Source organism: Rattus norvegicus, chromosome 1, assembly GCF_036323735.1.
Source record: "Rattus norvegicus strain BN/NHsdMcwi chromosome 1, GRCr8, whole genome shotgun sequence".
In the NCBI taxonomy this organism is placed as follows: Eukaryota; Metazoa; Chordata; class Mammalia; order Rodentia; family Muridae; genus Rattus; species Rattus norvegicus.
In genome coordinates, this window is record NC_086019.1 from 215101266 (window position 1) to 215128099 (window position 26834).

General features: G+C 47.7%; 3 protein-coding genes and 1 pseudogene across 17 annotated transcripts; 2 read left to right on the forward strand and 2 right to left on the reverse strand.

Annotated features, from left to right (window-relative positions):
• On the reverse strand, positions 1-12623 carry Taf6l (TATA-box binding protein associated factor 6 like). 10 transcript variants are annotated; one of them, XM_006230982.5, is made up of 13 exons: positions 12439-12623; positions 12027-12056; positions 11219-11275; positions 10034-10193; positions 9541-9627; positions 8811-8961; positions 8623-8673; positions 8054-8148; positions 5256-5330; positions 4915-5135; positions 4488-4620; positions 886-1014; positions 1-799 (listed from the first exon to the last, which is right to left on the reverse strand). In XM_006230982.5, exons 3-13 carry the CDS (start codon positions 11224-11226, stop codon positions 38-40), a joined length of 1872 nt encoding a protein of 623 aa, XP_006231044.1. In that variant the 5' UTR covers positions 11227-11275; positions 12027-12056; positions 12439-12623; the 3' UTR covers positions 1-37. The 10 variants fall into 10 exon arrangements, with proteins under 10 accessions (XP_006231044.1, XP_038935638.1, XP_017444748.1 ...); XM_039079710.2 differs by having other exon boundaries at positions 12336-12554; XM_017589259.3 differs by having other exon boundaries at positions 12279-12554.
• LOC134483967 (interferon-induced transmembrane protein 2-like) lies at positions 1011-20193 on the forward strand (annotated as a pseudogene). Its single transcript, XR_010061195.1, has one exon. The product of XR_010061195.1 is annotated as an interferon-induced transmembrane protein 2-like (transcript).
• Positions 17013-24124, reverse strand: Polr2g (RNA polymerase II subunit G). 5 transcript variants are annotated; one of them, XM_063266376.1, is made up of 10 exons: positions 24081-24124; positions 22210-22314; positions 20306-20533; positions 20081-20190; positions 19316-19475; positions 18259-18309; positions 18085-18150; positions 17930-18001; positions 17512-17545; positions 17013-17297 (listed from the first exon to the last, which is right to left on the reverse strand). In XM_063266376.1, the coding sequence occupies exons 3-10, from the start codon at positions 20315-20317 to the stop codon at positions 17284-17286; spliced, it is 519 nt and encodes a 172-aa protein (XP_063122446.1). In that variant the 5' UTR covers positions 20318-20533; positions 22210-22314; positions 24081-24124; the 3' UTR covers positions 17013-17283. The 5 variants fall into 5 exon arrangements, with proteins under 5 accessions (XP_063122446.1, XP_063122459.1, XP_063122474.1 ...); XM_063266389.1 differs by lacking the exon at positions 24081-24124 and having other exon boundaries at positions 22210-23488; XM_063266404.1 differs by lacking the exons at positions 22210-22314; positions 24081-24124 and adding an exon at positions 20690-20896.
• On the forward strand, positions 23935-26252 carry Zbtb3 (zinc finger and BTB domain containing 3). The gene is made up of 2 exons (NM_001109162.2): positions 23935-24081; positions 24373-26252. Exon 2 carries the CDS (start codon positions 24424-24426, stop codon positions 25975-25977), a length of 1554 nt encoding a protein of 517 aa, NP_001102632.1. The 5' UTR covers positions 23935-24081; positions 24373-24423; the 3' UTR covers positions 25978-26252.
• Positions 26253-26834: the final 582 nt, after the last annotated feature.

The window sequence follows — 26834 nt, forward strand, 5'->3', positions numbered from 1 at the left end:
TTCCGGGTGCGGGTTTATTCTCGGAGGCTTAGCAGCCTCATAGCGGCAGGTACAGCGAATAGTCTGAGAGCGCCCAGCGGCGGGCCGGGCGGCCAGTACGGCCGATCATGGGCAACTTCTGCACGTAGCGGGACGCGGGACTGGGCCCATACGGTGCAGGGAAAGCAGTTTGAAAGAGGCGCCCGCGGCAGCGCCGCCCGGCCTGACGCCCTGCGATTATAAACCGGAAGTGAGGGGCGCCGCGGGGCGCGAAGCGGCTCTTCTGGAAGACGTCTCGCGTTCCCGCGCCGGGACCCTGCTGACGAGGAGCGCCTCGCGCCCGGTGTACACGAGGTAGCGGCCTGCTCTCCGAGGTGGCGTTGGCGGCGGCGAGGGTTCCACCGCATGGGCTTTCGTCACCCTGAGGGCTGACCACGGCGCTGGCAGTCAGCTGCGGCATTTTCCGCACTGAATCCGGGGTAGTTGCAGGCTCCTTCTTGTCTCCGGGCGGTCGTGGGGCCGTGGGAGCAGGCTGGCCAGTGCCGAAGCGGGTGGCCAGGCTGTCACCAAAGAAGGAGTATAGTTCACGGTAGATGTCTGCTAGGGTCAAGGAAGAAGGATCCTCTGATCCCGCAACCCCTGACGGCAGCAGGAGGCCAGACCCAAAACCTGGTTCGGAACCGCCCCCAGGGGGAGACTCTTGTAAGAGAAGGCTGTCCCAAGGCAGGTCCTCCGCAGGACGGTACCCTCTCCCGCCAAGGCCACCGCGGTTGGGTTCTGCTGCCTGGGCTTTCATCTTAAGTAGTCGCTCTACGGCTACCTGTAAAACAAAAGAGCTAGGAGAGCTCTCTCAAAGTAAAGCTGCTGAGCTCCTGCAAGGAGGAGAAGCTAGGACTGGTAACTCACCAGAATAGCTCCATATACTTTGTGCCCATCTGCTTTGACCTGGGCATTAGATACGGAATAGTCATCCAGCACAGCCTGCAAGTTTGTCCAGTAAGTAGGCAGATGTGGGTAGAGGACTCGCTCCACTGCCTAGAATGGAAAGAAGGGATGCAGTTAAGTAACCTTGTTCCATATGCCCTTTCCCACAAAAGATCCACTCGATTTTTGACTGGGCTCAGTTCTCTATTACCTTACTGAGAAGATATCCCTCGTCTCTGGATACTGTATGTATAAGCTTTTGGTAAGCATAAGGGATAAAAACATACAAACATAGGCAATATAAAAATGCCCCATTACTGACATTAAGGGGTAATAAGGCATGATTAAATCATTACGACACAGAAATTGTTTGCAGACTGCTATTAAATACAATCCGAAAGGAAGTGGTGTTCTGACTAGAAAAACTAGAGCTGAGTTCAGACCACACACGTAAAAACAATACTGGGAGCCCACACTGGGCCTTGAATTCATGAGAATTCCCCTTCTTTAGCTTTCCAAACTCTGGGATTATAGGCAGTGTACTACTACACATGACTTTGTACAGTTTAAAATTGTGTAATCATCTGGGGGCAAAGCATGTCTAAACAAAGACGAGGACATTAGAGATGGGGCTTTGATATATAAAGTAGACTTGGATCACTCATCCAGAGCATGAACATTTGAAAATGCTAACCAACCGTCACACTCCTAGGAAAAATGTTGAAATAGGGATTACATTTAAAATAACTATAAAAGACAGCAAAACACTCTGCTAAAATTTACAGACATTAATGTACACCCAGAAAAGCTATCTTACCAGCAGCCATCCCCCAGACAGGGTGATTGTTCCAGAGTCAGTACTATGAGCCACAATTCCCAAGCCTTCATGCCCACCAATGCAGAACTTCCTCTAAGCTATGAGACAATCAAGCTATGTGACTGACCTGGAGAACTCAACAGCTCAGTGTGAGGACCACCAAGATCAACATGCCTAGAGAGGTCTCTGTGCCTAACCATGTGGTCTGGTGCCTGTTCAACGCCTGCTGCCTGGATTTCATTGCCTATGCCTACTCTGTGAAGTCCAGGGACAGGAAGATGGTGGGCAATGTGATAGGAGCCCACTTATGCCTCCACTGACAAGTGCCTGGACGTCAGCTCCCTGATCTTCAGCATCCTCATGGTGATTCTCTGCATCATTATTTTCTCTACTACCTCTGTGGTAGTCTTTCAGTTTTATTCACAAAGAACGCCACATTTGGATTCTGGCTGCTCAGGGTCTACTATCCACATCTGGCCCTCCCTTAAGGCTGAGGCCTTGACCCTTTACCCTATGCATATGCAAATGTTACCTTCACCTATCTGTCCACAGTGGATTCAGTAAAGTGCACTTGGTAGCAAAAAGGAAGGAAGAAAAGAAAGAAAGAGGGCTGGAGAGATGGCTCAGTGGTAAGAGCACTGGCTGCTCTTGCAGAGGACTTGGGTTCAATTCCCAGGAATTATGAAGCACCTAACAACTGTAAATCCAGTTTTAAAAGGGACTGAAGCATCACATATACATAGGCATAGGTATGTAGGCAAAAACACCAATGCACATAAAATAACATTTTTTTCAAAAAGCTGCTACTAAAATAAAACAAAAGGAATTCGAGGGGGCCCAACAAAATGGGTCACTGTGTAAACACACTTGCTGTACAGGCCTAGTGACCTGAGAGAGAATTCACTCGCCACACATGTACTGTGGCAAACATGCCTATGCACACACATCATAACTTCTATAATAACAACAATGACCTATGCACACATATCATACACTTCTATAATAATAACAGTAATGACCACACATGTACTGTGGCAAACATGCCTATGCACACACATCATACACTTATACAATAATAACAGTAATGACCTTTGTTTTCAAGAGGAGGTGAGATGTCGCTCAGTGTGTTGAGTGTTTGACTAACAAGCTCTAAGCCTAGATGTGATCCCAGCACTGCATAAAATGGATGTGGTGATCCTGTTTTTAACCCTAGCATGCCAGCTCTCAGGAGGCTGCAGCAGATTCAAGGTCACCTTCAGATACAAAGCAAACCCAAGGGCAGCTTGGGATAAATCAGCACATAAAAGTCTAGTTTAAGCCAACAGAACCAACAGAATGTTTGTCTTTCTTTTTTTGTTTTTTTTCCAACTTTAATTTCAAATTTGAAACCAGTCTAGGTTTCATTCAAAGTCCTTGGTTTTTGTTTGTTTGTTTAAAAAAGCCAGGCATGATGGCATAAGCCTTTTATCCCAGCAGTGGAGGTAGGGGTCAGAGGCTGAGGAAGGTTTCTCTGTGTAACCCTGGCTATACTGGAACTCACTCTGTAGAACTTACAGCCTCAACCTCAGAGATCTGCCTGCTTCTGCTGGATTAAAGGCGTATGGCAAAAACAATTTTCTTGGGGCGCGGGGGGAGGGTAATTTGTATTTTATTTTGTCTTTTATATGTAGGTACTTTTTCTCCTTCTTTAAAAGCCCTCTCCCCACCCACCCACCTTGTGGCTCCCTACCCCTCATCTGTTTAGCTCAAATGACATGGCTATTTCCTCTTTACTTCAACCTCCACCTCTAGGCAGCTTCTAGATTTACCGCTTACGGACCTAAGATGCTTTACACTCTACTAAGCTTAAAACACACAGACACCAACAGTATTTCCGCATACCAACAAAGGTCAATCCCTCTAGCAGACACCACTCTAGCAGAATTTAGGAAGAAACATAACAAAAGGGATGGGGTGGGAGGTGGGGGAATGGTGCAGACCACTGGCCAAGGTCAAGAAGACCCATCCTTTGACAGCCAACACTGCAGAAATGAAGTGATGAAGGGTGTTGGTTCTCCTTAGGGCAATCACCATAAGATTGTGAGGACTCAGGGTTGGGTATTTAGCTCAGTGGTAGAGCTAGCAAGTGCAAGGCCCTGGGTTTGGTCCTCAGCTCCGGGTTTTTGTGTGTGTGTGTGTGTGTGTGTGTGTGTGTGTGTGTGTGTGTGTATGTGATGATTCATGACACCATCAAGATCACTTGATATAATATTTCCCTCAAACCTTTTTTTAAAAAAATATAAATTCAAAATGAAACAAAGAATTATTCAGTGGACATAGTCATATTAACAGAACTAAGACATATAATTGGGGGATGGAGAGATGGCTCAGCAGTTAAGATCACTGACTGCTCTTACAGAGGTCCTGAGTTCAATTCCCAGCAACCACATGGTGGCTCACAACCATCTGTAATGGGATCTGATGCACTCTTCTGGTGTGTCTGAAGACAGCTACAGTGTATTCATATAAATAAAATAAATCTTTAAAAAAAAAAAAAAAACCAAACCTGAGGGTATTTCCTAACATGGTGCTGTGAAACCGGCAGGAATTTTAACAAATCAAGTTCTGAAGGGATGAGAACTTACAATAAAACCTGGCCTAAGGCAAGGTTTCAACGTGGCAGCATCAAACACACACCACTTTCACAATAAAATACACACCAATGACATTTTTCCAACACTTATAGCCAGTCACTCGCCAAGATCTGTGAGAAAGCCAGAGTCCTCACCTTCCAGCCTAGAGCATGCAGCCCTACCACTGCCCCATAGTGAGAACAGAGAGGCCGTACAGGGTCTGTCAGGACCTTCTGCAGGGAGAGCAGAATCTGCTGATAGAGGCCACTTACAAGGTCTCCATGAGTCCTGTGGAAGTAACAGGAGGAAAGAGAATGAGATACCACACATAAGGTGTGTAACATTTGTAGACCTCTCTGAGACAGGCTGCCAGGTGTGACTGGCCCAGGATCCAAGGGACAAGACTTCTATATCTTAGTATATTTGTAACTGTACCATGGCCTGCCAGCTAGGGGGCTCTAAGGAGAGGCTCCACATTTAACATTTAATCTAAGAGCCAGAGGCATCATACAGCTCCCTATCACAACCCAATCAACTCTATAAGCTATCCCACCCTCTGTTCAGCTTGAGCCCAATGGCTACCAGAAGATGTGGCTGAGTAGGAGGGCAGCCCCATCTCGCAGAGTCCAGTGGTCATTCAAAGGGTTGATGGAGGCAGCCAGTGGCTCCAAGACACAGTAAAGCACGCTGCCCACCAGAGATCGGACATAGGGCCCCAAGCAGAGGTGTGGGTTCCGTATCAGGCTCCGTGCTACCTGCAGTAGTCGGTGCAGCTGCTCCAGGTCGTGGCTTACAGATTTTACCTGTGGTAGGAGTGGGTAGCTTAGAGAGACATGGAGAGACAGGAGCTTGCAATTCTGACAGCATCTTCTATGAGCCCTAAACCAAGAAGGGTCATGTTCGCTAGAGAATTGATCACTTACCCCACTGACCACATAAACAAAGTAAGGCAGGAGTGCTGCAATCTTGGAGTTTGTCTGCAGGTCCTGGAGGGCAACCTGAAAGAAACCACCTCAATAAAAGGAAAGCTCTGGAGCCCGGGTTAGGACCCATGTGTTAGCATAGCATGGGCTGGAGAGATGGCTCAGTGGTTAAGAGCCCCGGCTGCTCTTCCAGAGGTCCAGAGTTCAATTCCCAGCAACCACATGGTGGCTCACAACCATCTGTAGTGGGGTCCAGTACCCTCTTCTGGAGACAGTGACAGTGTACTTATATATAATAAATGAATAAATCTTTAAAAAAAAAAAGAAACCCACTGACATAGACAAGAACAGTACTGTCTGTTTACAAGAAAAGAAAAGCACAAGGCTAAGTGTGGCACAGGAAGCAGGTGGGGGCCAGTGTAAAGCCAGCATGACCCTCTTTCCAAAAGAAAAAAAAGTGGGGACAGTGAGACTGTTCAGTCTGGTAAAAGCACATGTTGCACAAGGCCATCAACCGAAGTTCAAATCTCACAAACCACGTAAAAGTAGAAGAAAGCTAACAAGTGTTTTCTGGAGACGGGGTTTCTATATGTAACAGCCCTGGCTGTTCTGGAACTCACTCTGTAGACCAAGCTGACTTTGAACCCACAGAGATGCTCCTGCCTCGGCCTCCCAAGTGCTGTAACTAAGGGCATGTGCCACCACCACCACGCTCAGAGTGTTTTTTTTTTTTTTTTTTAACCTTCACACAGGTGCACAGCATGCACAAGTGTGTGAGCAATTGTTCTGGTTTTTTTCGTTTGTTTTTGGTTTTTGTTTTTGTTTTTGTTTTTTGTTTTTTTTTTAAGACAGGGTCTGATGTAGACGGCCCTTTAATTATGTAGCTGAGGACACCTTGAACTTCTGATCACCCCGCTTCCCATTTCCTAAGTGCTAGGATTACTGGTGTTTGCTGCCATGTCTAGTTATTCAACATCATGTTAACTAAAAAAATGGAGCTGTAGGTTTCCCTTGGTGGCTGGAGCCTGTATAGCTCTGCAAATGGGAGGCGGAGACATAAAGGATCACTGCAAATGGCCCGAGCTGCCACAGTGAGTTCCAGGCCACAGGTTACACAGCAAGACTAAGACTAACCCTTGTCTCAAACAAAACAAAACCCCAGCTAAAAAAGGTAAGCTGTGAAAGCAGATTATGCTTATGTGATAGCAACAGTAACTTGCACTAGGAGCTAACCCGCGGGAGTGAGCCGCAGACCGTGTGCTTTCTACTGAAAATAGCTCTGTCCTAAATGCATACTGGTGTTACTTTTATAGGCAGAAGACATTTATTACAGCAAAAACAAAACTACATCTGGGGCTGGAAAGATGGCTCCGAAGTCGAGAGCGTTAAGAGTAACTGCTGTTCTTACAGAGGACCAGGGTTCAGTTCCCAGCTCTCACGGAACAGTTTACAACTCTGTAACTCCATTGTAGGGGACACACAGCCTCTTCTGATCTCCATGGACACTGAGCAAAGACGATGCACTTTCATGCATGCAGGCAAAACACTCACACACAGCAAATAAAAAGCGAACAGTTCTTTAAGAAGATTAAAAAGCAGCTAGGTGGCGGTGGCACATCCCATCAATCCCAGCACTCAGGAGGCAGAGGTGGGAGGATCTCTGTGAGTTCAAAGTCAGCATGGTCTACAGAGATACTTTTAGAACGACCAAGAAACAAACAAACAAACAAACAAACAGTGTCTGGAAAACAGCTAAGAGGTGGGCAGGGTGCCTTTTAATCCTAGAGCTACAGGGAAGGAGGTAGGCAGATCTACTGAGTTCATGGTCATCAGGCCAACCTACATAGAAAGACCCTGTCTCAAAAAACATAACCACCCAAAAAAACCCACCTCATCCATAAACTTGGGGCCATCCAAGCCCTCTAGACAAGGAGGTGAGAGTGAAGAAGGGCCTAGCTCCCAGCCTCACAGCTGCTAGCTACAGGTGACTAAGAAGACAAACAAGAGCTAAGTTTCTGTTTCCTTGGCTTTTGTTGTCTACAGTGACAGGGTCTTACAAAGAAGCCCACAGTCCAGCCTCAAACTTGCCATCTTCCAACCAGTGCTGATATTATAGGCCCATGCCACTGTGCGTGCCTCTGAGTGTTGGGACTCCAATCCAGGCTTCTGCATATGCTAGTCAATGCAGGGTAGCCTACCAGCCAAGTTCTGGGGATAGAAACGGATGCTGGCAATGTTCCTAGTTTATAAGCACAAAAGCAGCAGCTAGACATGTGAGGACGGAGGATCTAACTGCACACAGAAAGGTAATATGATTAAGCAAACCAGAGTCTTCATCTGGCCATGGGTGGTGTCCAGAGGTTAAACCAATAGCAGCTACCAGCCCAGGAACTAGAGAACCAGCCCAGTCTGTAGTGCACGCCAGGCTGGGCACCTAGGGGGACCTGACCTGGACCTCTATTTCTTTTCCTTTCCTTACCAAGTCCAGATAAATTAATGCCTCAATTGGTTCCAGATCAATGGATACCCAAAAAGAAAAGGGAACCCAAATGAAGGTGTGGGAACACAATCAGTAGAAGCGCCTGTAGTGCTGCCCATTGCCAAGGAAGAAAGGGTTCTACTCAGGTACAAAGGAGCCAGGACTTGCACAGTAGGAGACCACTCAGAACACACACACCACTGGAGAACAGGTTCCACCACAGTAACTAGTTCACCTACGGAGAATAGGAATTAGATGGCTGAAAATACCCCAAGATTTAAAGCTTTGACTTTAGGCCTAGTCAGGCTCAGTCTTTCACCTTCATCAGCTGTGGATCATCGCCCAGCACAGCCCGTGTCACTTGCTGGTAGTATTTGAGCAGGTCATCTGTCAGTGAAGACACTGCACTGGGCACTGTGAGGAGATAGGAAGGAAGTGGTCACCGATAGACAGATAACCTTCTGGAGGCTGCTGCCCTCCAACCAGCACTACCCCCATGCACAGGCTCCAGCTGCACTCTGATCAGGTAGGTTCCACGGGTCTCGGTTCTATCTACTCTCACCTACCCTCTGCCCCACAGTTTCCTGCTCAGTTCTCAAGCTTCCAGTGGACAAGCCTCAGGCTCTTCAAGCTCTACTCAGCATACCCTGGAAGTAAGACACTTCTCGGGGACCTCAGCATGCAACCCAGACTTCTGTCTTGACCTCCAACATACTGAATGGTAACGGGTCAGGGTTCTAACTGTAACCATAAGCCTTCTGGACAAGGACCTGTGTCCCTTTAGAACAGCAGGCACCCATACATGCTTGTGAGATGCAGACCAAAAGGCAAGAGGCCCCTCACTCCTATAGAGCTCTTCCAGACAGCCCATTCTCCACACTGCCTTACCTGATCCCTGAGGTGCCAGATTTCCCTTGCCATCCAGATAGGAGACATGAACTAGAATCAGGAGACATAGATGGATGTCAGTTGGGATTTTACCCCTCCAAATTCTGCCCTACCTCCAAGCTGGCCCATCAGCACCACTCAGACCATCCGGTTTGTGTCCTAACCCCAAGAAGGACCCTAGCAGCCACCTCTGACGGCTGTCTCTGCACAGCCCTTGGGGATGTTAGTGGCCAGTGCCAGCTCCACCAGGTTCACTTCTCGATCCTCTGGAAAGTAGAGTTCCCCCTCCCTTGCAGGGCGCAAGGGCAACACCTCCTGGGACCCATAGCCACACACAGCCTGAGGAGAAAGAAGTTGACAAGCAGGGTGAATTCAGTGAAGGAACAGGAGCCAGGCTCTCCTGACCGGGGCAGGAAGCCTACGCTGGAGGGTAGGCCACATGTCCCCAGAAGCAAGATGCCTGGAGATCAGAGCTGTCTGTGGTTCACTGGGTCAAGATTATATGTTGTCTTTCCTGGCATAACTGTAAGGGTTCTGTGCCCCACTGCTAAGGAGCCAGTCTCTCCCGTTCACACCCAAACAATTCTCAAAACATATTACCTTCCTCCCTCAACTCCTGGCCCCAGAGCTATACCAAGACAGGTTAGCATCCCCATGTTTCTTCGGGCTGTTTACTTACCCAGCATCCCTCTTTATTTCTTCAAGCTCATGTTCCTCAGTAAGGCCTGGCTCAAGCTCTACCTCTTCTGTGAGGCCTTCCCCAACCTCCAGAACTCATGGGCCTTCCCATTCTTTAGGCCCAGCACCTGGTCTGCTACATTGTGTGTTTGTCCCCAGGTCTTACCCCTGCCATCCCTGATCTGAACAGGAGAGGTGGCTGGGCATCCCCTGGGCCCTCTATGGCCACACTCCACTAACCTCCACACTGCTCCACCTGAGAGCCCTGTTGAAGTCCTCCACTGTCAGCTTCCTTCGTTTGGTGTGTTTCATGAACTGAGAGCTGTTCTGGGAGGGGAGGGAGAGAATCCAGAATCAGGGGACAGGGAGCAAATATGGGAACCCCCAAGGGAAATGGGCTAGACTGAAAAGACAGAGAGAACTCCACACCAGCAGTCAGAGAGCCTGCATTTCCAGCTCAGCTTTTGCACACCTTCCGCATGCCATGTCCCCATGTGTGCCTCAGTGTCTGGTGTACAGTCTCACTATCCATCTCTTCTGCCTAGGTAGTGGGGCACTGTGAGAAAGTGTCATGAGAAAGTGCCCAGCAAGTGTGTTCTTTTCTAGATGTGTAACTGGCTAGAAAGAGACTCTCTTCTGACCTCAAAGCACAAGATACCTGGCATACGTTTGCTGAGGATGTCAGTGGGAAGAACAAAGGGAGGAGGAGTGAGGGGAAGTGAGAGCAGCACACCTGGGTGGCCTCTCTGAGACGGTAGCACACATCTTCAGCAAGCAGAGCGGCCACTTCGTCACTCAGCTCCAGCCCGGTGCTCTCTGCCATGAGCCGGACTGACTCCCGAGGGATCTCCACAAACCGCCTCTCTTCTCTTTCTGACATGGCTCCAGTGGAACTGCAAATGGAAAAAGAAGGTTGAAAAGCTGCCTAGTATCTCTGAGATTTCCCCCAAGCGTGAGGCAAGCAAGACCATTCCAACCATATCTGCTCGTCTTGTCTTATAAGCCACAAAGAGGGAGCTAAAGACTCAGCACAGCCCAGGTCCAGGATGACCCACCCAGGAATGCTCCCAGGACCATCTCCAGGACCAATATGCACCCTACGTCATCCACACAGCCATCCTCCCAGTGGTTGCCGTTGTAATACAGAAAGATACCAGTCCATGTGGTGAAGGCTATGCATGTGCCTTGCCAGCATCTGTCTACAAAACCCTACTGTTTCTCGTCTTGTGTTCTAGACTCACACTTATTGCCACCTTTATCCCCTTACTTCAGGCCACAGTGTTCCTTCTGTCTGACACTGCCCTTCCTTTGTTCTCCTCCCCGAATCTCTTAGACTCGGTGACCCATCACCTACTCCATCCTTCAGATCCCTGTTCAAATGTCAAGGACGTCTTCCCAGATTGTACTGACTGTCCCTGTCATTTGTCTTCAGTTATGAAGCAGGAGGATGGATAACAGTTCAAAGTCCACCTGAACTATTAAGTGAGTTGAAGGTTACCCTAACAACTCAGACTATCTCAAAATAAAATGTAAAAAGAAGGCTGGAGCTAGACAGTGGTGGCTCACATTTTAATCCCAGAACTCAGGATGCAAAGACAGGTGGATCTCTGAGTTCGAGGCTAGCCCGGTCTACAGTGTGAGTTCCAGGACAGCCTGGGATACACAGAGAAACCCTATCCTGAAAGAAAGAAAGAAAGAAAGAAAGAAAAAAAAAAAAAAAAAACCTGGAGATACCGCTCAGTGGCAGAGAGCTTTCCTAACAGGTGTGCTGCCTTAGGTTCAAAGACTCTGTAACTTCACAGCACAGCTCTTTACAACCAACCCCACTCTTTTTTAAGGGGGTACCGGGGCATGCGCATGCAGTTCCACAGTTGACTGAAAGTTGTACAGCAGCAGAGACCACAGTCCATATGCTCACCTGTGCATCCCAAGCCTCCAGCAGGATCAGCACACACTATGCCCCCATTCACACTTGCTGAAAAAAAGAAAGGATAGTTGTTGTTTCTGAGACAGCGTCTAGACCAGGCTGACCCCCAACTCACAGAGATCTCTCTGCCCCTGCCCCCCACCCCACACACCGAGTGCTAGAACTAGGGACATAGGTCAGGACTCCTGGCCATGAACAGCTTTGTTTTTTAAACATTTATTCACTATTATGTGCACTGGTGTTCTGCCTGCACGTATATGTCTGTGTAAGGATGCCAGATCCCCTGGAACTGGAGTTACAGACAGTTGTGACCTGCTATGTCGGTGCTGAGAATCAAACCTGGGTCCTCCAGAAGAGTAGCCAACTGCTCAGCCATCTCTCCAGCCCAGCTATTTTCTTTTTTCTTTTTTCAGAACTGGGGATCGAACCCAGGGCCTTGCGCTTGCTAGGCAAGTGCTCTACCACTGAGCTAAATCCCCAACCCCCCAGCTATTTTTCTAAACACATAAATGCCCGTGGCTTCCAGCTAGTAACACTCTATGACCTCATCCTACCCTCACTAACACAGAGATGTATAGTTGTATACAATTGTCCATTTCACAAAGTCCAGGAAGTTTCAGCTCAGAGAGGTTACCCGAACTGTCAAGACCAAACAGTAAGCACTGGGTAATTAGATTGCAGGGACTCAAACCCTGGCTGTAATTCAAGTCAGGATAATATATTCATGAGCGGTAGGTTTGTGTTTGAACTAGGCCTGGCTTTGTAGCCCAAAGATTTAAAGTCCCACCACCAGACTCACCACTGAATGAGTATGCTTCAGTTTTCCCATCTGTAAAATGGTAGCATTCAGTCTTGCTCAAGTGGAAAGTCAGAAGGGAGTTTCTCTATTATGTTCCCCTGTTGAGACCTCACAAAATCCAGTCTGTGACCAAGGTCTCCCACTCCTTAGTCTCCTGTCCTGCACAACCTCAGTTCCAAGTCCTCCTGACCAGGAGGCGTGGGAACCGACTTCCAAGGGCTTCTAGGTTGCGCATTCTTCCCACCCACCTACCTCCAACCCAGATCCAGAGGGCGTGGGGTCGAGTGGGGAGGTCAGGGGTTACGGAACTTGTGTCACGTGCTCGATGAGGGGGCGGGCCCCCGTGGGCTCCGAGGCTGGTGAGCAGCCCACCGTGAGAAGCAATCCCTGGGTCCGGGCTGGACTCGCTCACCTCCGGACTCCGGCGTCGGGAAGGCGCCTGCCGGGGAGGAGAAGGTTGCTTCCACTCACCGGCTCACGGTAATTCCCTCTCTCCGCGCTCAGGCTCCGCCCTCCATACGCGGAGCCAATCGGCGGCCGTCTACTGAGTTCTCCGCCCACCAAAGAGGCGTTCCACCTCAAGATTGGTCAGTGTGAATGTGCGGTAAGGGCACTAAGGCGTCGTTGGTCACGTGAGTGGCGCTTCTTAAAGCAACAGCTCTTGTTGGTGAGCTAACAGGTGTGTCACTGCATAAAACAAGCTGGCCATGAAACTCAGGCCTTCCTCTGCTTCCAGAGTGCTGGGATCAAAGGTGTGTGCTACCACACCGCTTTCCAGTTTATGATTTTAAAAGTTTAATTCTGGACTGGAGAAATGGCTCAGTGGTTAAGAGTAGTAACTGCTCTTCCAGAGGTCCTGAGTTCAAGTCCCAGCAACCACATGGTGGCTCACAACCATCTGTAATGAGATCTGATGCCCTCTTCTGGTGTGTGAAGACAGCTACAGTGTATTCACATACATAAAATAAATAAGTAAGTCTTTAAAAAAAAAGTTTAATTGTGTGTGTGTGTGTGTGTGTGTGTGTGTGTAAGCTTGCAAATAAGAGGACAACTTTGAGGAGCTGATACTCTTGTTCTACTGTGTAGGGACCAACAGTTGAACTCAGGTTGTCCGGCTTATGCAACAAGCTTTTTTACTTGTCTTCGCCAGCCCACCAGTCCTGTGTAAAGCTGCATACAGCTCACGTTGTAACATGCTTGTCTAGTACTTGCAGGACATAAACTAGCAAGCACTTGGGTGAAAACGGGAGGATCAGAAGTTCAATACTATCCTTGGCTACTTAACAAGTTTAAGGCTATAGGAATAGGGATATAGGAAACCCTAAGAAAGTAAAATTTATTTACTGTGCTTTAGGTGATCAAACCTACAGCTTTGCATGTGATAGACAAATGTTCTACCACTAAGCTACATCCTCAGTGTTCTTTATTATCTATTTTTTTAATAAATCTTTTTTTTTAAACATTGTTGTGAGCCACCGTGTGGTTGCTGAGAATTGAACTCGGGACCTCTGGAAAAGCAGTCAAGGAAGCCAGAGTGGCCGGAACTCCTGAAAATGGAGTAACAACAGGTTGTTGTGAGGGTAATTGAACTCAGGTCCTATGCAAGAGCAACAAGAGGTCTTAGCCCTTTATTATTTTTTAATATCTAATTATTTTTTTATTTTTTTATTTTTATTTATTTATTATATATAAGTACACTGTAGCTGTCTTCAGATACACCAGAAGAGGGCATCAGATCTCTTTACAGATGGTTGTGAGCCACCATGTGGTTGCTGGGAATTGAACTCATGACCTCTGGAAGAGCAGTCGGGTGCTCTTAACCACTGAGCCATCTCTCCAGCCCTAATTATTTATTTTATGTATGTGAGTACACTGTAGTTGTCTTAAGACACACCAGAAGAGGGCATCGGGTATCAGATCACCATTACAGATGGTTGTGAGCCACCATGTGGTTGCTGGGAATTGAACTCAGGACCTCTGAAGAGCAGTCAGCATTCTTAACGACTGAGCCATCTCTCCAGCCCAACCCCCCCCTCCATTTTTTTTAATACCAAAAAGGAGCTTCCTGCAAGAGAACATGGCCATATACATCCACCCCTCTTTCTTTGAGGTTTTGATAGTGCTGCTGCTCCTGCTGCTTGGAAAAGAAAATCCTCTAGGACTAAGCTAAAAGAGCCAGATGGATGGAATTGCGGTTGCCATGGCAACACCATCTGAGGATACTGAGCCTGCTGTCTCTCCCAGTTATGTTGACATTTGGTGTGGTTTCCATGCTTGAACACTGAAGTGTCTGTCCACCTATGAAAGAGAGGCCGTTCCCAGAGGTCTTAATTTATCTGCTCCATCAGTAGCATTTGGACTGCTTACATTTATGTCTGGACAACCATTGGCCAGGAGGTAGAAGAGGATGGAGGAAGGCCCAGACCTGGCTGGGTACTATCGGATCTAGTGAAGCTGTATAGAATCTGTCTGGGGTTTATTTACTCCCAACTGGAGCAGAGGCAGGTGCTCAGGAAGGCAGTAATGAGATCGACCTTACCACAGGAAATAAAGTGACTACTGTGGATACCATCTGGGATGGATCACCGCTGAGCCACTCCACCCTCAGAACAAAGCTACCATATCGTTAAAGTGTCCTGAGCTCAGGGGAAGGCCCCTGCTGCCTGTGAGTAGAGCCAGGTAACCTTAACAAGCCCTATCTACACTTCATCTTAAGGCATTCTGTTACATACAAAGAATTCTACTCTTTAATGAGCAGACTTTAAAAAAAATGAGCCAACTTACACTTTCAGAAGTTTGATCCTTGATTGCACATGCCTGAGACAGATGGCCAGTCTCAAGGACAGGCCTCCCACACTGAAGTTAGTCTTCAGCAGTATGTCATGTCACCTAGGCAACCAATAAGAGCTCACCTAAGAAATTTCCACTTTACCTGGTAAAGAGCGTATCTTCCCTCCCTTTCTCTCCAATTAGCATCCTCACTTCCAGACTTCCCTACTACCGACTTTAAAAGATCAAAGCCAGGCACGATAGCACAGGCTGAGGTCGGAAGGCAGAAGCCAGAAAGATCTATGTGATTCCCAGGCTACTTAGCACCACACAGTTGAGACCCTGTCTAACAAATGGAGGTGGGAGGCATGGCAGTAACCTGAACCTACAAATTTATCAAAATTTCAATTAAGAACATTTTGTTTTGTTTTTGAGGCAGAATCTCACTACGTAGAGTGGGCTTACACCCAGTTCCAATTAAGAACATTTTAAGGGCTGGAGAGATGGCTCAGCTGTTAAGAGCACTGGCCACTCTTCCCAAGGTCCTGAGTACAATTCCCAGCAACCACATGATGGCTCACAACCATCTGTAATGAGGCCTGATGCCCTCTTCTCTTGTGTCTGAAGACAGCTACAGTGTCCTCATTTAAATAAAAAAACATTTTAAATAGAAAATCCAACAGGGAGGCTGATGAGAAACGACATAACCTTTGTCCAGGAGTGTGGTTAAGGGGAATGGAACCATAGTAGAGTCCATTTCTTTTTCTCTTTTGAGCCAAAAAAGTTTTATTTATTCATGTCTTCCATTTGAAGTACTCCTTGGTGGCATCCTAAGCCTGAGATTCTTTGCCATACGTAGTTCTTAACCACTACCCAACTGCAACCAACTGTTTTCTGTGGCATCCCTCTTGATGACTTTTACACAGGGGTTGGGGATTTAGCTCAGTGGTAGAGCGCTTGCCTAGGAAGCACAAGGCCCTGGGTTCGGTCCCCAGCTCCGGAAAAAAAAAAGATTTTTACACGGGCACACCCACTCCACTAGTTTCTCATGATCAAGTATAATCAGATTGATCTGGTGCTCGGCACAAAGTGCCTCCTCCAGCTCGACACACACGAGCTCATCACAGTCGGATTCGAGCACACAGATGGGTTTGGCACTTGTCTAAGGCTTCAGGAGCTTTGTGTTTGCCAACGTGCTGGGCTATCGTGGATGAGGGCGGTCTTCAGCACCTCTTGTAGAGCAGTGTTGACATCCACACCTCCAGTGGCAGTGCCCTGCTCCGCTCTCGGAAGCTGAGGTGGAATAGCAAGTCAGTTTCTTCTCTCATTTCCCAGACACCATTATGGATGCCTCAGTGTCAGCTGTTCATTTGTCACTTACTTTTCACAATTGTGTTATTATTATTGATAGATTATTGTCTCTGTCACTAGCTACCGAGGCAGGGTCTCACAGGACTTATCCAATTGTTTCTGCCTCCCTCGAGCTAAGCCTGAAGGCATATATGAATCATCTCACCAAGCAGCATCAGCTTTTAAGAGTTTCTGAACGTCAACACGTTAACACTGGGGCCATATTATGTACGATGTAATTAATCCTCGAGCAACTGGCCACACAGCCCTAAAAGAAAAAAAAATCCAGAACCAAACAAACCAAAAACAGGCACGAATGGTGGCACACACCTTCAATCTTTACACTTGGAAGGTGGATCCAGGAGGAGTAGGAATTCGAAGCCGGCCTAGAGTACCAGTAGTTGAAGGCCAGCATCTGTCTCAAAGCAAACAACGATAATAAAGTACTTGTTTCAGCTGGGAGGTGGTGGTACATTGTGGAGGGAGAGGCAGACCTTGAACACTGGGTTCAAGGCCAGCCTGGTCTAGAGATCAGATCCCCAAAACAGCCAGGGATAGACAGAGAAGCCCTGTCTCAAAACGTGAGGCTGGAGAGATGGCTTAGTGGTTAAGAGCACTGACTGCTCTTCTAGAGATCCTGAGTTCAATTCCCAGCAGCTATATGGTGGCTCACAACCATCTGTAATGGGATCTGATGCCCTCTTCTGTGTGTCTGAAGACAGCTACAGTGTACTTATATACATGAAATAAATCTAAAAATAATAATAACGTGCACAATGTTCTGCCTGCCTATATGCCTGCAAGCCATCCCTCCAACCCAATAAATAAATATTAAAAAAAAAAAAAAGCACAAAACCAAACCAAAAGTAAAATAAATAAACAACTTTTATTCCTACCAAGAGAAGACACATTTCCTTGAGAACTAAGGACAACATGTTTATGGTTAGAACACAGAAGAGAATAAGAGCACAGCTCAGCTGGAAGAAACAAAGTGTTCTGGGGACAAGGAGCCTTCTTCCCTGCCCCCATAACAGTGGCCAGATTGAACCTCTGGTACGACAGTCAAGTTGGTGCTGAGTTCAAGTTGGAAAGTCACACTTTCTAAATCAGGATCAAAGCAAGCTGGAGGCTCCCTCACTCAGCTCACAAGTCCTGTGAAATCAGGAAAAAAATATCAGTTAGACACTGAGTTCCCAGGCAGCCAAAAACCAAAGATTTCCCACCACCAAAGACAAGGTATCTTGGATTTCCAAGGGAACAGAATGAGAACTTATATCTCTGACTGGCATTTAAATCCTACAGCCATCCCCTCTCCAGCACATCCTTTCTCCAGGGAATGGTCCCAGCACCCATGTCAGGCACTCACCCAAGTAGTCATCCATCAGAGAGCCAATAGCAAACTGCGAGAGGAAAGGGAGAAAGGATGGTGAGGTGGGGCCCCACCCCATTCCGAGCCTTCTGTCATCTATTCCCTGCTCATGGACACAGAGCACAGAGCCCCCAACAACTGTGGATGGCAAGAGGTCAACAGCGCAGATGGGGAAAGAGCTTGCTCCAACCCTGATGACCTGACCTCCACCCCCAAAATCCACAGCAGCATGCGATGACCTGAAGGCGGTCTAAATGTCACACTGTGGCGAGTGTGTATGCCCACACATCCACATAAATATGTTCTACAAAAGAAACGAGAAACCCACAGCTGTCAGCTGTGAATGATGACTTTGGATTATTTATAATCCTACTACCCAGGAGGCTAAGGCAGGCCAGTCAAGCAAGAGACTCACAATGTCATTCTTGTCTACACGTGTCCCTACAATCTTCAAGCGTATCTCATCGTCCTGCTGAATTACAATGTCCTGTGGAAAGGAGAGAGCAGGGTCATCAAGCAGACTCAGGCCTGGTCCTCATCCCTCTCACCAACTCCTCCTCATTCGCTCACCTCATCCATGGTCTTGTAACAAGGGGGGTTCGAATTTGGATCAAACTCCATCTCTGAAGGGATGGACTAGAAGGAAATTGACACAAAGGTTAGCATTTCAAATAGCTGCATCAAAGGATGAGAGTCAGGGGCTGGTTTCTCCTCCTCGGCCTCACCCCACACGCCCAGACTCACGTGTCGAGAGATGAAGCAGGACATGGGCCCAATTTCTGTGAAAAGTCCAACCTAGAAGGAAAATGACCGTGCTTCAAACGCTCTGAAGCATCTTTACCTGATTTCTAGGCACATTATTCATGTTTCTTAACAGTTTAAATTGTAGCATTTGTTTTAATTTCTCTCTGTGTAATCTTTCATTTCTTTACATTTTTGTTCTTCATTATTTTTATGTGTAAGAATATTCTGACCTCACATGTGCCTGTGCACCATGTACCTGCAGTGCCCATGGAAGCCAGGAGAGGGTATTGGGACCCTGCAGAATTAGGAGTTACAGATTATTGTGAGCCATTGGCTGGGTGCTGGGAGTCAAACCCAGGTCTTATAGAACCAGTAGGTGCTCTAAACCACTGAGCTATAGACCCCTTAGCCTTTAAGAAACTTAATTTCTGAGGCTAGAGAGATAGCTCAGTGGTTAAGAGCACTGACTGCTCTTCCATGGGTCCTGAGTTCAATTCCCAGCAACCACATGGTGGCTCACAACCATCTGTAATGAGATCTGATGCCCTCTTCTGGTGTGTCTGAAGAGAGCTACAGAGGAGTGTGTATAATAAATAAATCAGGGGCTAGAGAGATGGCTCAGCGGTTAAGAGCACTGATTGCTCTTCCAATGATCATGAGTTCAATTCTCAGCAATCACATAGTGGCTCATAATCATCTGTAATGGGATCTGATGCCCTCTTCTGATGTGTCTGAAGACAACAGTGTACTCATATAAATAAAAATAAACAAACAAACCTTAAAAAAAAAAAAAAAAAAAAGAAAAGAAAACCCAAAACTAAGATAAAATAAAATAAATCTTGACAACCACAAAAGGCTTAAGGCAACTAATAAGTGGACTGGGAATTGAACTCTCACCTTAGGAAATACCCCGTAACCTTTCTTTTTTTTTTTTTTTTTTTTCTTCTTTTTTTTCGGAGCTGAGGACCGAACCCAGGACCTTGCACTTCCTAGGCAAGCGCTCTACCACTGAGCCAAATCCCCAACCCCATAACCTTTCTATAAATAATACTCTTACCTTGTTGACCTGAGTGACCACAGCATCCACCACTTCCCCTTTAAAGGGCCGGAAAACAATAGCTTTGTATTTCACTGGATAAAGAACAAAACCTCGGCCCGGCTGGATCACACCAGCACCAATATTGTCGATGGTAGTGACAGCAATCACAAAGCCATATCTGCAGGAAAGATGAAAAAAGACAGCTACTGTATGTGAAGAGCCTCTAAAAAGCCACCAGCAATAGTCTGCGTGTGATGGAACCTCTGCTCGAACAGCTCGATGACCAAGAAGAGACAGAACTCAGATTAGCACCTGAAATATTAAATGGTGCTCTCACAATTGTACAGTAAATGCCCAAGAAGGCACAGATATGCTGACATACACCTATTCTCTCAGTACCAGGACTTGCCAGGTCAGTGGTGAGACAGGTCTTTCGAAAACCACAAATCAGACAGAAAATTGTGACGAAAACCTTTAATCCCAGCACTCAGTGGCAGGCAGTTCTCTGAATTAGAGGCCAGCTTGGTCCACATAGTGAGGCCATCTCGAAACCCAAAACATTTGCATAATAACGGTCTGATCTCGCATAAGCGAAGAAAATTTGGTTTAGCAACCTTTTAGAAGGCCCAAAATAGGCAAAAACTGGCTGCTTCGGATGCCTGGAGTGGTGAAAGAGTTCCTCAGAGTAAGTAACAAGCCCTGACTGAAGGAGTGAAGTAGAGGTTACAGAGTAGCGTTATTGTGCCTGCATTCAGCAGACGACACTGTGAATCAGACACTTACTTCCCAGTGCAGGTCCCCTCCACCTCGGTGAACAGCTTCTGCTTCACCGTGTTGAGCAAGTTGGGACCAAAGTAGCGTGGGTGCAGTAGGATCTCGTGCTCCAGGGAAATCTGCAGAGAAAGGAAGATGAAGACTCCGCCAGCCACACTGAGAACAGGAGGCGACCCGTCGGCCCTCCAGGCTCCTCCTGTCCCTGCCCTCACCGCTACCCCGCGTCCAGCTCACATGATAAAACATCTTCTGCAGAAGCTTGGACCGCAGAGGCCAGAACTCCCCAGGAAGGGACCTCGCCGGAAGCACTAGCAGAAGTCCCACCAAGTCTCCGCAGTCGCTTCCGCAGATTTGAGTCTTAACGCCATGGGCGGGGAAACGTGAAGCCCCGCCCCTCAGGCCTTCCCATCAGCGCTCATCAGCACAGCCAGGATTACACAGAAAAACCCGGTCTCGAAAAACCTTAAAAAAAAAAAAAAAAAAAAAAAAAAAAGGTTAAGAGGTCTGGCTTGTCGCCACATGCCTTTAAACCCAGCCGTGGCAGACAGATCTCTAAATTCAAGGCTAAGCCACATCTACAAAGTGAGTTCCAGGATAACCAAGACTGTGTATACAAACCCTATAAAAAAATTTGTTTTTGGGGTTGGGGATTTGGCTCAGAGGTAGAGCGCTTGCCTAGCAACCGCAAGGCCCTGGGTTCGGTCCCCAGCTCCGAAAAAGAGAAAAAAAAATTGTTTTTTAAATTTTATTTTAGGGGCTGAAGAATTAGCTCAGTCCTTAAGAGCACTTGCCAGCCCCCACAGGATAGCTCACAATCTTATCTGTAACTACAGTTCAGAGAGAACTGACACCCTCTTCTGGCTTCATTCAGCACTGCATGCTAGTGGTACACAGACATAATGCAGGCAGAACACCGATGCTTGTAAAATAAAAATAAAGATGAGGTAGTTGGGGAGATTGCTCAACAGTTAAAATCAATGGTTGCTCCTCCGAAGGATCCAGGTTTGATTCCTAGAACAAACATGGTAACTCAACTAGCTATATTTCAATCCTAGGGGATCCAGTGCCATCTGGGGCCTCCATGGACACTTCTCCCTTGTGGTGAACAGGCATAGATACAGCCAGAACATTCATACATATAAAATAAAAATAAAGGTTTTTACACATAAAATAAAAATAAAGCTCTCGAAGAGGACCTGAGTTCAATTACTAACACTGCACCCGAGGTCTCACAACTCCAGCTCGAAGGGGATCTGAAACTTTCTCATTGCCTCAGGAGGTACCAGCACTTGTGGGCTTGTACTCACATACAGATAACAGACATCATTGAGTACACCTAATTAAGAAGAAGTCACTTGGAAGTGTGGCACACGCCTTAAATCCCAATATTCAGGAACAAAAGGCAGGTGGGTCTTCAAGTTCAAGGCCAACCTGGTCTACAGCATGAGTTCCAGAACAGCCAGGGATACATTAAAAATGAAGGTGTCGGGGTTGGGGATTTAGCTCAGCGGTAGAGCGCTTGCCTAGCAAGTGCAAGGCCCTGGGTTCGGTCCCCAGCTCCGGAAAAAAAAAATGAAAGTGTCTTGTTAAACAAAACAAAAAGACAACAAGCAAAAAGATTACTTATGTGGGCACGCACTGGGCTTACTTTCTTTTCTATTTGAGGGACGGTTTTATTATGTGACCATGGATGACCTGAGATTTGCTTTGTAGAGTAAGCTTGCCCTGAACTTTTTTTTCCCCTGGAGCTGAGGACCTAACCCAGGGCCATGCGCTTGCTAGGCAAGCGCTCTACCACTGAGCTAAATCCTCAACCCCTGCCTTGAACTTTTAACAATTCTCTTGCCTTTGCTGTTGAAGTCCTGGGCAAAGTGGAAATTTAGGGATTGTCAGATGCTGTTTTGCTGGGGCAAACACATGAAGGGGTGTGTTCCTGAAGTGGACACAGGAGAAAGACGAAGCAGACTCATGAAGGAACATTTAGCTGAAGCAGACACAGGAGCAAGGCTGTTCTGCTAAAGCAAGCACGTGAAAAGACATGCGGTGAAGGATTCTTTGCGAATGGCATGCATGCATTGGTCTGCCTAATACTGCACAGCTGAGCTCCACTTGTCAGGACTCCATAGAGAGAAACGCACCAAAAGTCTTTCGGTAGTGTGCTGCAGTTTCTTGCTGCTTCCACGGACTCAGGCTGATTGGCAGAGTGATGTCAACTGAGACAGATGCACGTGCTGAGGCAAGACCTGTGGAGGACACGTGGTGTTTGGAGAGAGTATAAATAGGACTCCATGGACAGTGATGGATGCTGAGCTAGGCTTGCTTATAGAGCCAGCTATGCACTGCTTGTGGGCGTCAAGCCTGGTGGTCTCTTCCCTGAGAGAACCACAGCCCTAGAACTTGTCCTCCTGACTCGTGTGGAGGTTGAGGCCTGGCTGTCTCTGCTAGGCAGTGTCACTGATTCATATTTACTCTCCTGACTCTCCGCACTGGACTGCTGGTGCATTGGTGAGCTTGGGAGTGGATCCAGCTGCCGCCGCTACCCGTGGACTGAACTGCTTACTTCCAGACAACAGAGACAAGAGTTGCTCCAGAGAAACTTTCTAAACAGGCCCACTTCCCATGTATCTTTTCTCTTCCAGTACTACTGATGGGTGGTGGGCTACAAGGGAGATTAAAGTGTTTAAGAATCATCGTTAAACATGTGTTTTAAAAAAGTAAAGTTACAACTGGGACTACTGTCATGAAGTGGTGTTTGGTGTGGAGTGACAGCCAGGGTACCTACACACTCCGGAAAACCTTGTATAATTTACATTTAATTAGGGTAGATAAGAGACAGGTATCACTATACTTTACACCCTTCCCTCTGGGCATCTACAGACTGAAAATTTTATTCAGGTTGTTCCTGTTGATGAACACCCAGAATCCCAGGACTCAGATAGGAGAAAGAAAATCAGGAGTGTAAGGTCATCTTTGGCTACAAGAACAACTAGTGCTAAGTGAGGGCCTATCTCAAAAAAAAAAAAAAAAAAAGGAAAAGGTGGAGGAAAGGTTTCTTCAGCTTCTTCCCTCACCTAGGCTCTGTAAGTACGTTCAATAAATTCTCTGGGGCCCAAAGGTGAAATTTAGAGACATAGTACCTTGGTTTATCATTGGGACCTAAAGGAAGAGATTTTCCCCCCTCTATTCACTTTACATCCCGATCGCAGCCCCCCTCCCAGTCCCCTTAGGGAAGAGATTTAACAACAAAGATATTCTTAGACTCTGTCCCACTCCTGTCCTTACTAGGACTTGCCTACAGAACAGTCCATCGTCTTCATTGGAAGACTTACAGGTAGTTCCTAACACCACTACTGAGCCTCGAACAAGTTGGGGCACCCTGTAATTTTTGAGGACGGGATCTGCAAGAGTAAAATGCACTTTTGGGAGGTGTGTCTTACTGCCCACTGTTTCGGCAGGACTTGGTCTAGACACGGGCCTACAGGCTATCACACCATTTTATTATATTTCTCCTTGACACTCCGCAACAGATTTACTCCCAAATACACTGCGCATGTGCCAACCTCGCCCCACCCAGGCGGGTAATTTCCCTAAGGGAAACAGGTGAAGTTCAGCCAATCCTGAAGTCTCTGGGGGAAAGAAGGCGGGATGAGGAGAAAAAGTTTAGGACAGGAGCAACAACCAATCGTGAGCCTCGACGCCTGAGCGATGGCACGAACTGCCCATTTGGAAACACTGGTTACCGAAGGGTTGGTAGCACACAGTGAACCAATCCACAACTGGAGAGGGCAAGCTTGAGCCAATTAAGACGGCGGAGGTGGGAAGGGGCGGAGCTCTTCTGGTAGCTGCTAGGTCGTGGGTGAGGGCTCAGCTTTCTCTGCTAGTTCCTACGTTGGGAGTTCTTAGCCTTGGAATGCGAGAGGGAGGATCGCAGAAAGTTCCGAGACTGGGGCGTGAAGGCATCGCCTGAGAAAGCCTGGGCGCAAAAGACAGTCGTAGTTGGAGGACTCACTGTAAGGAACCGGCTGAGCATCCAGGAAGCGCAGGCTGGTTATAGGGCGGGACTTCCGGGGGCAGGGCTTTTTTCGAATAGGGGCGGGGACGATTCCTAAGGTTAGGTTTAGGGGGCGGAGCCAACAGGTCTTTGGATGGGATAGTGGAAAAAGAAGGGCAGTTAACTGAAACATGGTTGGGGGTGGGCGGTCGGCATGTTGCAGAGGCCTTGGGTGGCCACTTCTATTTAAGCCCTGATGTGGATGTTGCTGTGGAAGTTACCTGTCCTAACTCAGTGTCCTTTCTTCCAGGGAGCCAGTGGTAGGGAACTTTCTTGGGCACCCTTCCCTCCTTGGGGTGCTATGGAGTTCCCAGAACACAGTCAGCAGCTGCTTCAGAGCCTGCGGGAGCAACGGTCCCAGGGTTTCCTTTGTGATTGCACTGTGATGGTTGGTAGTATCCAGTTCTTAGCCCATAGAGCTGTGCTGGCCTCCTGCAGCCCATTCTTTCAGCTTTTCTACAAGGAACGGGAATTGGACAAGAGGGATCTGGTGTGTATTCACAATGAGATTGTCACCGCCCCAGCCTTTGGGTTGCTTTTGGACTTTATGTATGCTGGCCAGCTGGCCCTTAGGGGAGATACTCCTCTAGAAGATGTGCTGGCAGCTGCCAGCTACTTGCACATGAATGACATTGTTAAGGTTTGTAAGCAACGCTTGCAAGCACGAGCTCTGGCAGAGGCAGACAGTACCAAGAAAGAAGAGGAAACCAATCCTGCTAGTTTGGAGTTTTTGTCGGGCAGTTCTCGAGGCCCACAGCCTTTACTGGCATCTGTTGAACCATCAGTCCGCTGGAGCAAAGAGGAATGGAAGGGTCCAGCCACTCCCTTACCCATTGCTCATCCTGCAGATGGGCCACCAGTGTCTGGTGGGGCTGACACTACACAACCAAGCATGGAAGTTGACTCATCACATCTTCGGGCACCTCCTCCACCAGTGGCTGACGTCTCTGTCTCTCTTGCCAGCCCCAGTAGCTCTACAGAGACCACTCCTGTAAACTATTTCTCTTCTGGCCTTCCAACAGTTTCAGTGGAGCCCTTGACTCCTCTTGATGTGGTTCCTGAGAGTCTGAGGGTGGTGGAACCAAGGGATACTGGAGGACCATTGCAAGGCTTCTATCCCCCAGCTCCAGCCCCACCCCCTGCGCCAGCCCCAGTCCTGTCCCAGGCTACAGCCCCAGTTGAAGCTGAACTGGTCCAGGTAAAAGTAGAAGCTATTGTGATCTCTGATGAGGAGACTGACTTGTCAGAGGAACAGCCTCAGGGATCTGAAGGACTGTTCCCTTCTGGAGGAGCAATGTATGGGGGACAGCCTTCACAGGCAGAGGCTTTTGAGGAGCCAGGGGCAACAGGACTAGAGGAGGTGGGGCCAAGTGACCACTTCCTGCCTCCAGAACCTCATCTACCATATCATCTGCTGCCAGGTCCAGGGCAGTATCATCGAGGGCTGGTGACCTCACCCCTGCCTGCACCGCCAGCCCTGCATGAACCACTCTACCCTCCTTCTGAGTATGAAGCAGCCCAAGGGAGCTTTGGGAGCTTTACAGAGGATGTTCCCACCTGTAAGACATGTGGAAAGACTTTCTCATGTTCTTATACACTACGGCGACATGCCACAGTACACACACGTGAGCGCCCCTATGAGTGTCGCTATTGCCTACGAAGTTACACACAGTCAGGGGACCTCTACCGCCACATCCGCAAGGCTCACAATGAGGACCTGGCCAAACGCAGCAAACCAGACCCAGAGGCTAGCACCATTTTAGGGGTGCAGCCCCTCTCTGGCTCCCAAACAACAGAGAGACATAGTGGTGGTGGAGGTCCACCCAAAGATTTTGTACTTGGTCCCAAAAATTAACCTCTGGTGAGCATGAACTGATGCCAGGCTTGCTCTAACCATTGTTAGATGGCTACAGAGAAGGTTGGAGGCACCTCATCACTCCTGAGTGGCAGAATGAAGGTTCTTCCCAAGCTAAAGGTGTCTACCCTTTTCTCTGTCCAGCCAGATAAACAGGACATTATAGGGCAGAGCAGGTCAGCCAATTCTCCAAGGGCACTGAGAATTTTCCTGAGGTGTAACTGCTTCTCGTTCTACATTCTGGAACATAAAACTGGCAGTGAAATTATCCCTTTGAACTGGTGTTGGCTGGTTTCTTCAAGTCTGCATGCCTTCATGTCTGCCCTCTAGGTCTTTTATCTGTATTGGGTAAGCGTGTGGGTCTAATTGCTTAGGGAAAGAGTACAAAGAGGGAATCTTACACATGGGCTGCTGTAGCTGCACTTTTATTCTGGGCTGGATTGGGCACCATATGCTCTAATCTTTTGACATCTTCATGGGGGTAGTATTAGCCCCACCTCCCTTTTAAAAAAAACTTGAGATTTGGGACTCATTTATTTCTTCAGGGTCATAGAGCTGGTTAAGGAGAAAACTAGGATTTGCACTTGGCTTGTGACTCCAGACAGTATACCTGTCATGCTGGTCCATAGCAAGATCCAAGGGAGGTAGAAGCTGGTTTTTTTTTTTTTTTTTTCAAGGAAGGGTTTCTCTGTGTGTACCCCTGGCTGTCCTGGAACTTGGATCTGTAGACCAGGCTGGCCTTGAACTCACAATGATCCACCTGCCTCCACCCATTTTGTATTCTTATTTTGTGTATGGGTCTTTGGCTGCATGCCTGTCTGTACACATGCATGCCTGTGGTCTGAGGCAGGAAGAGG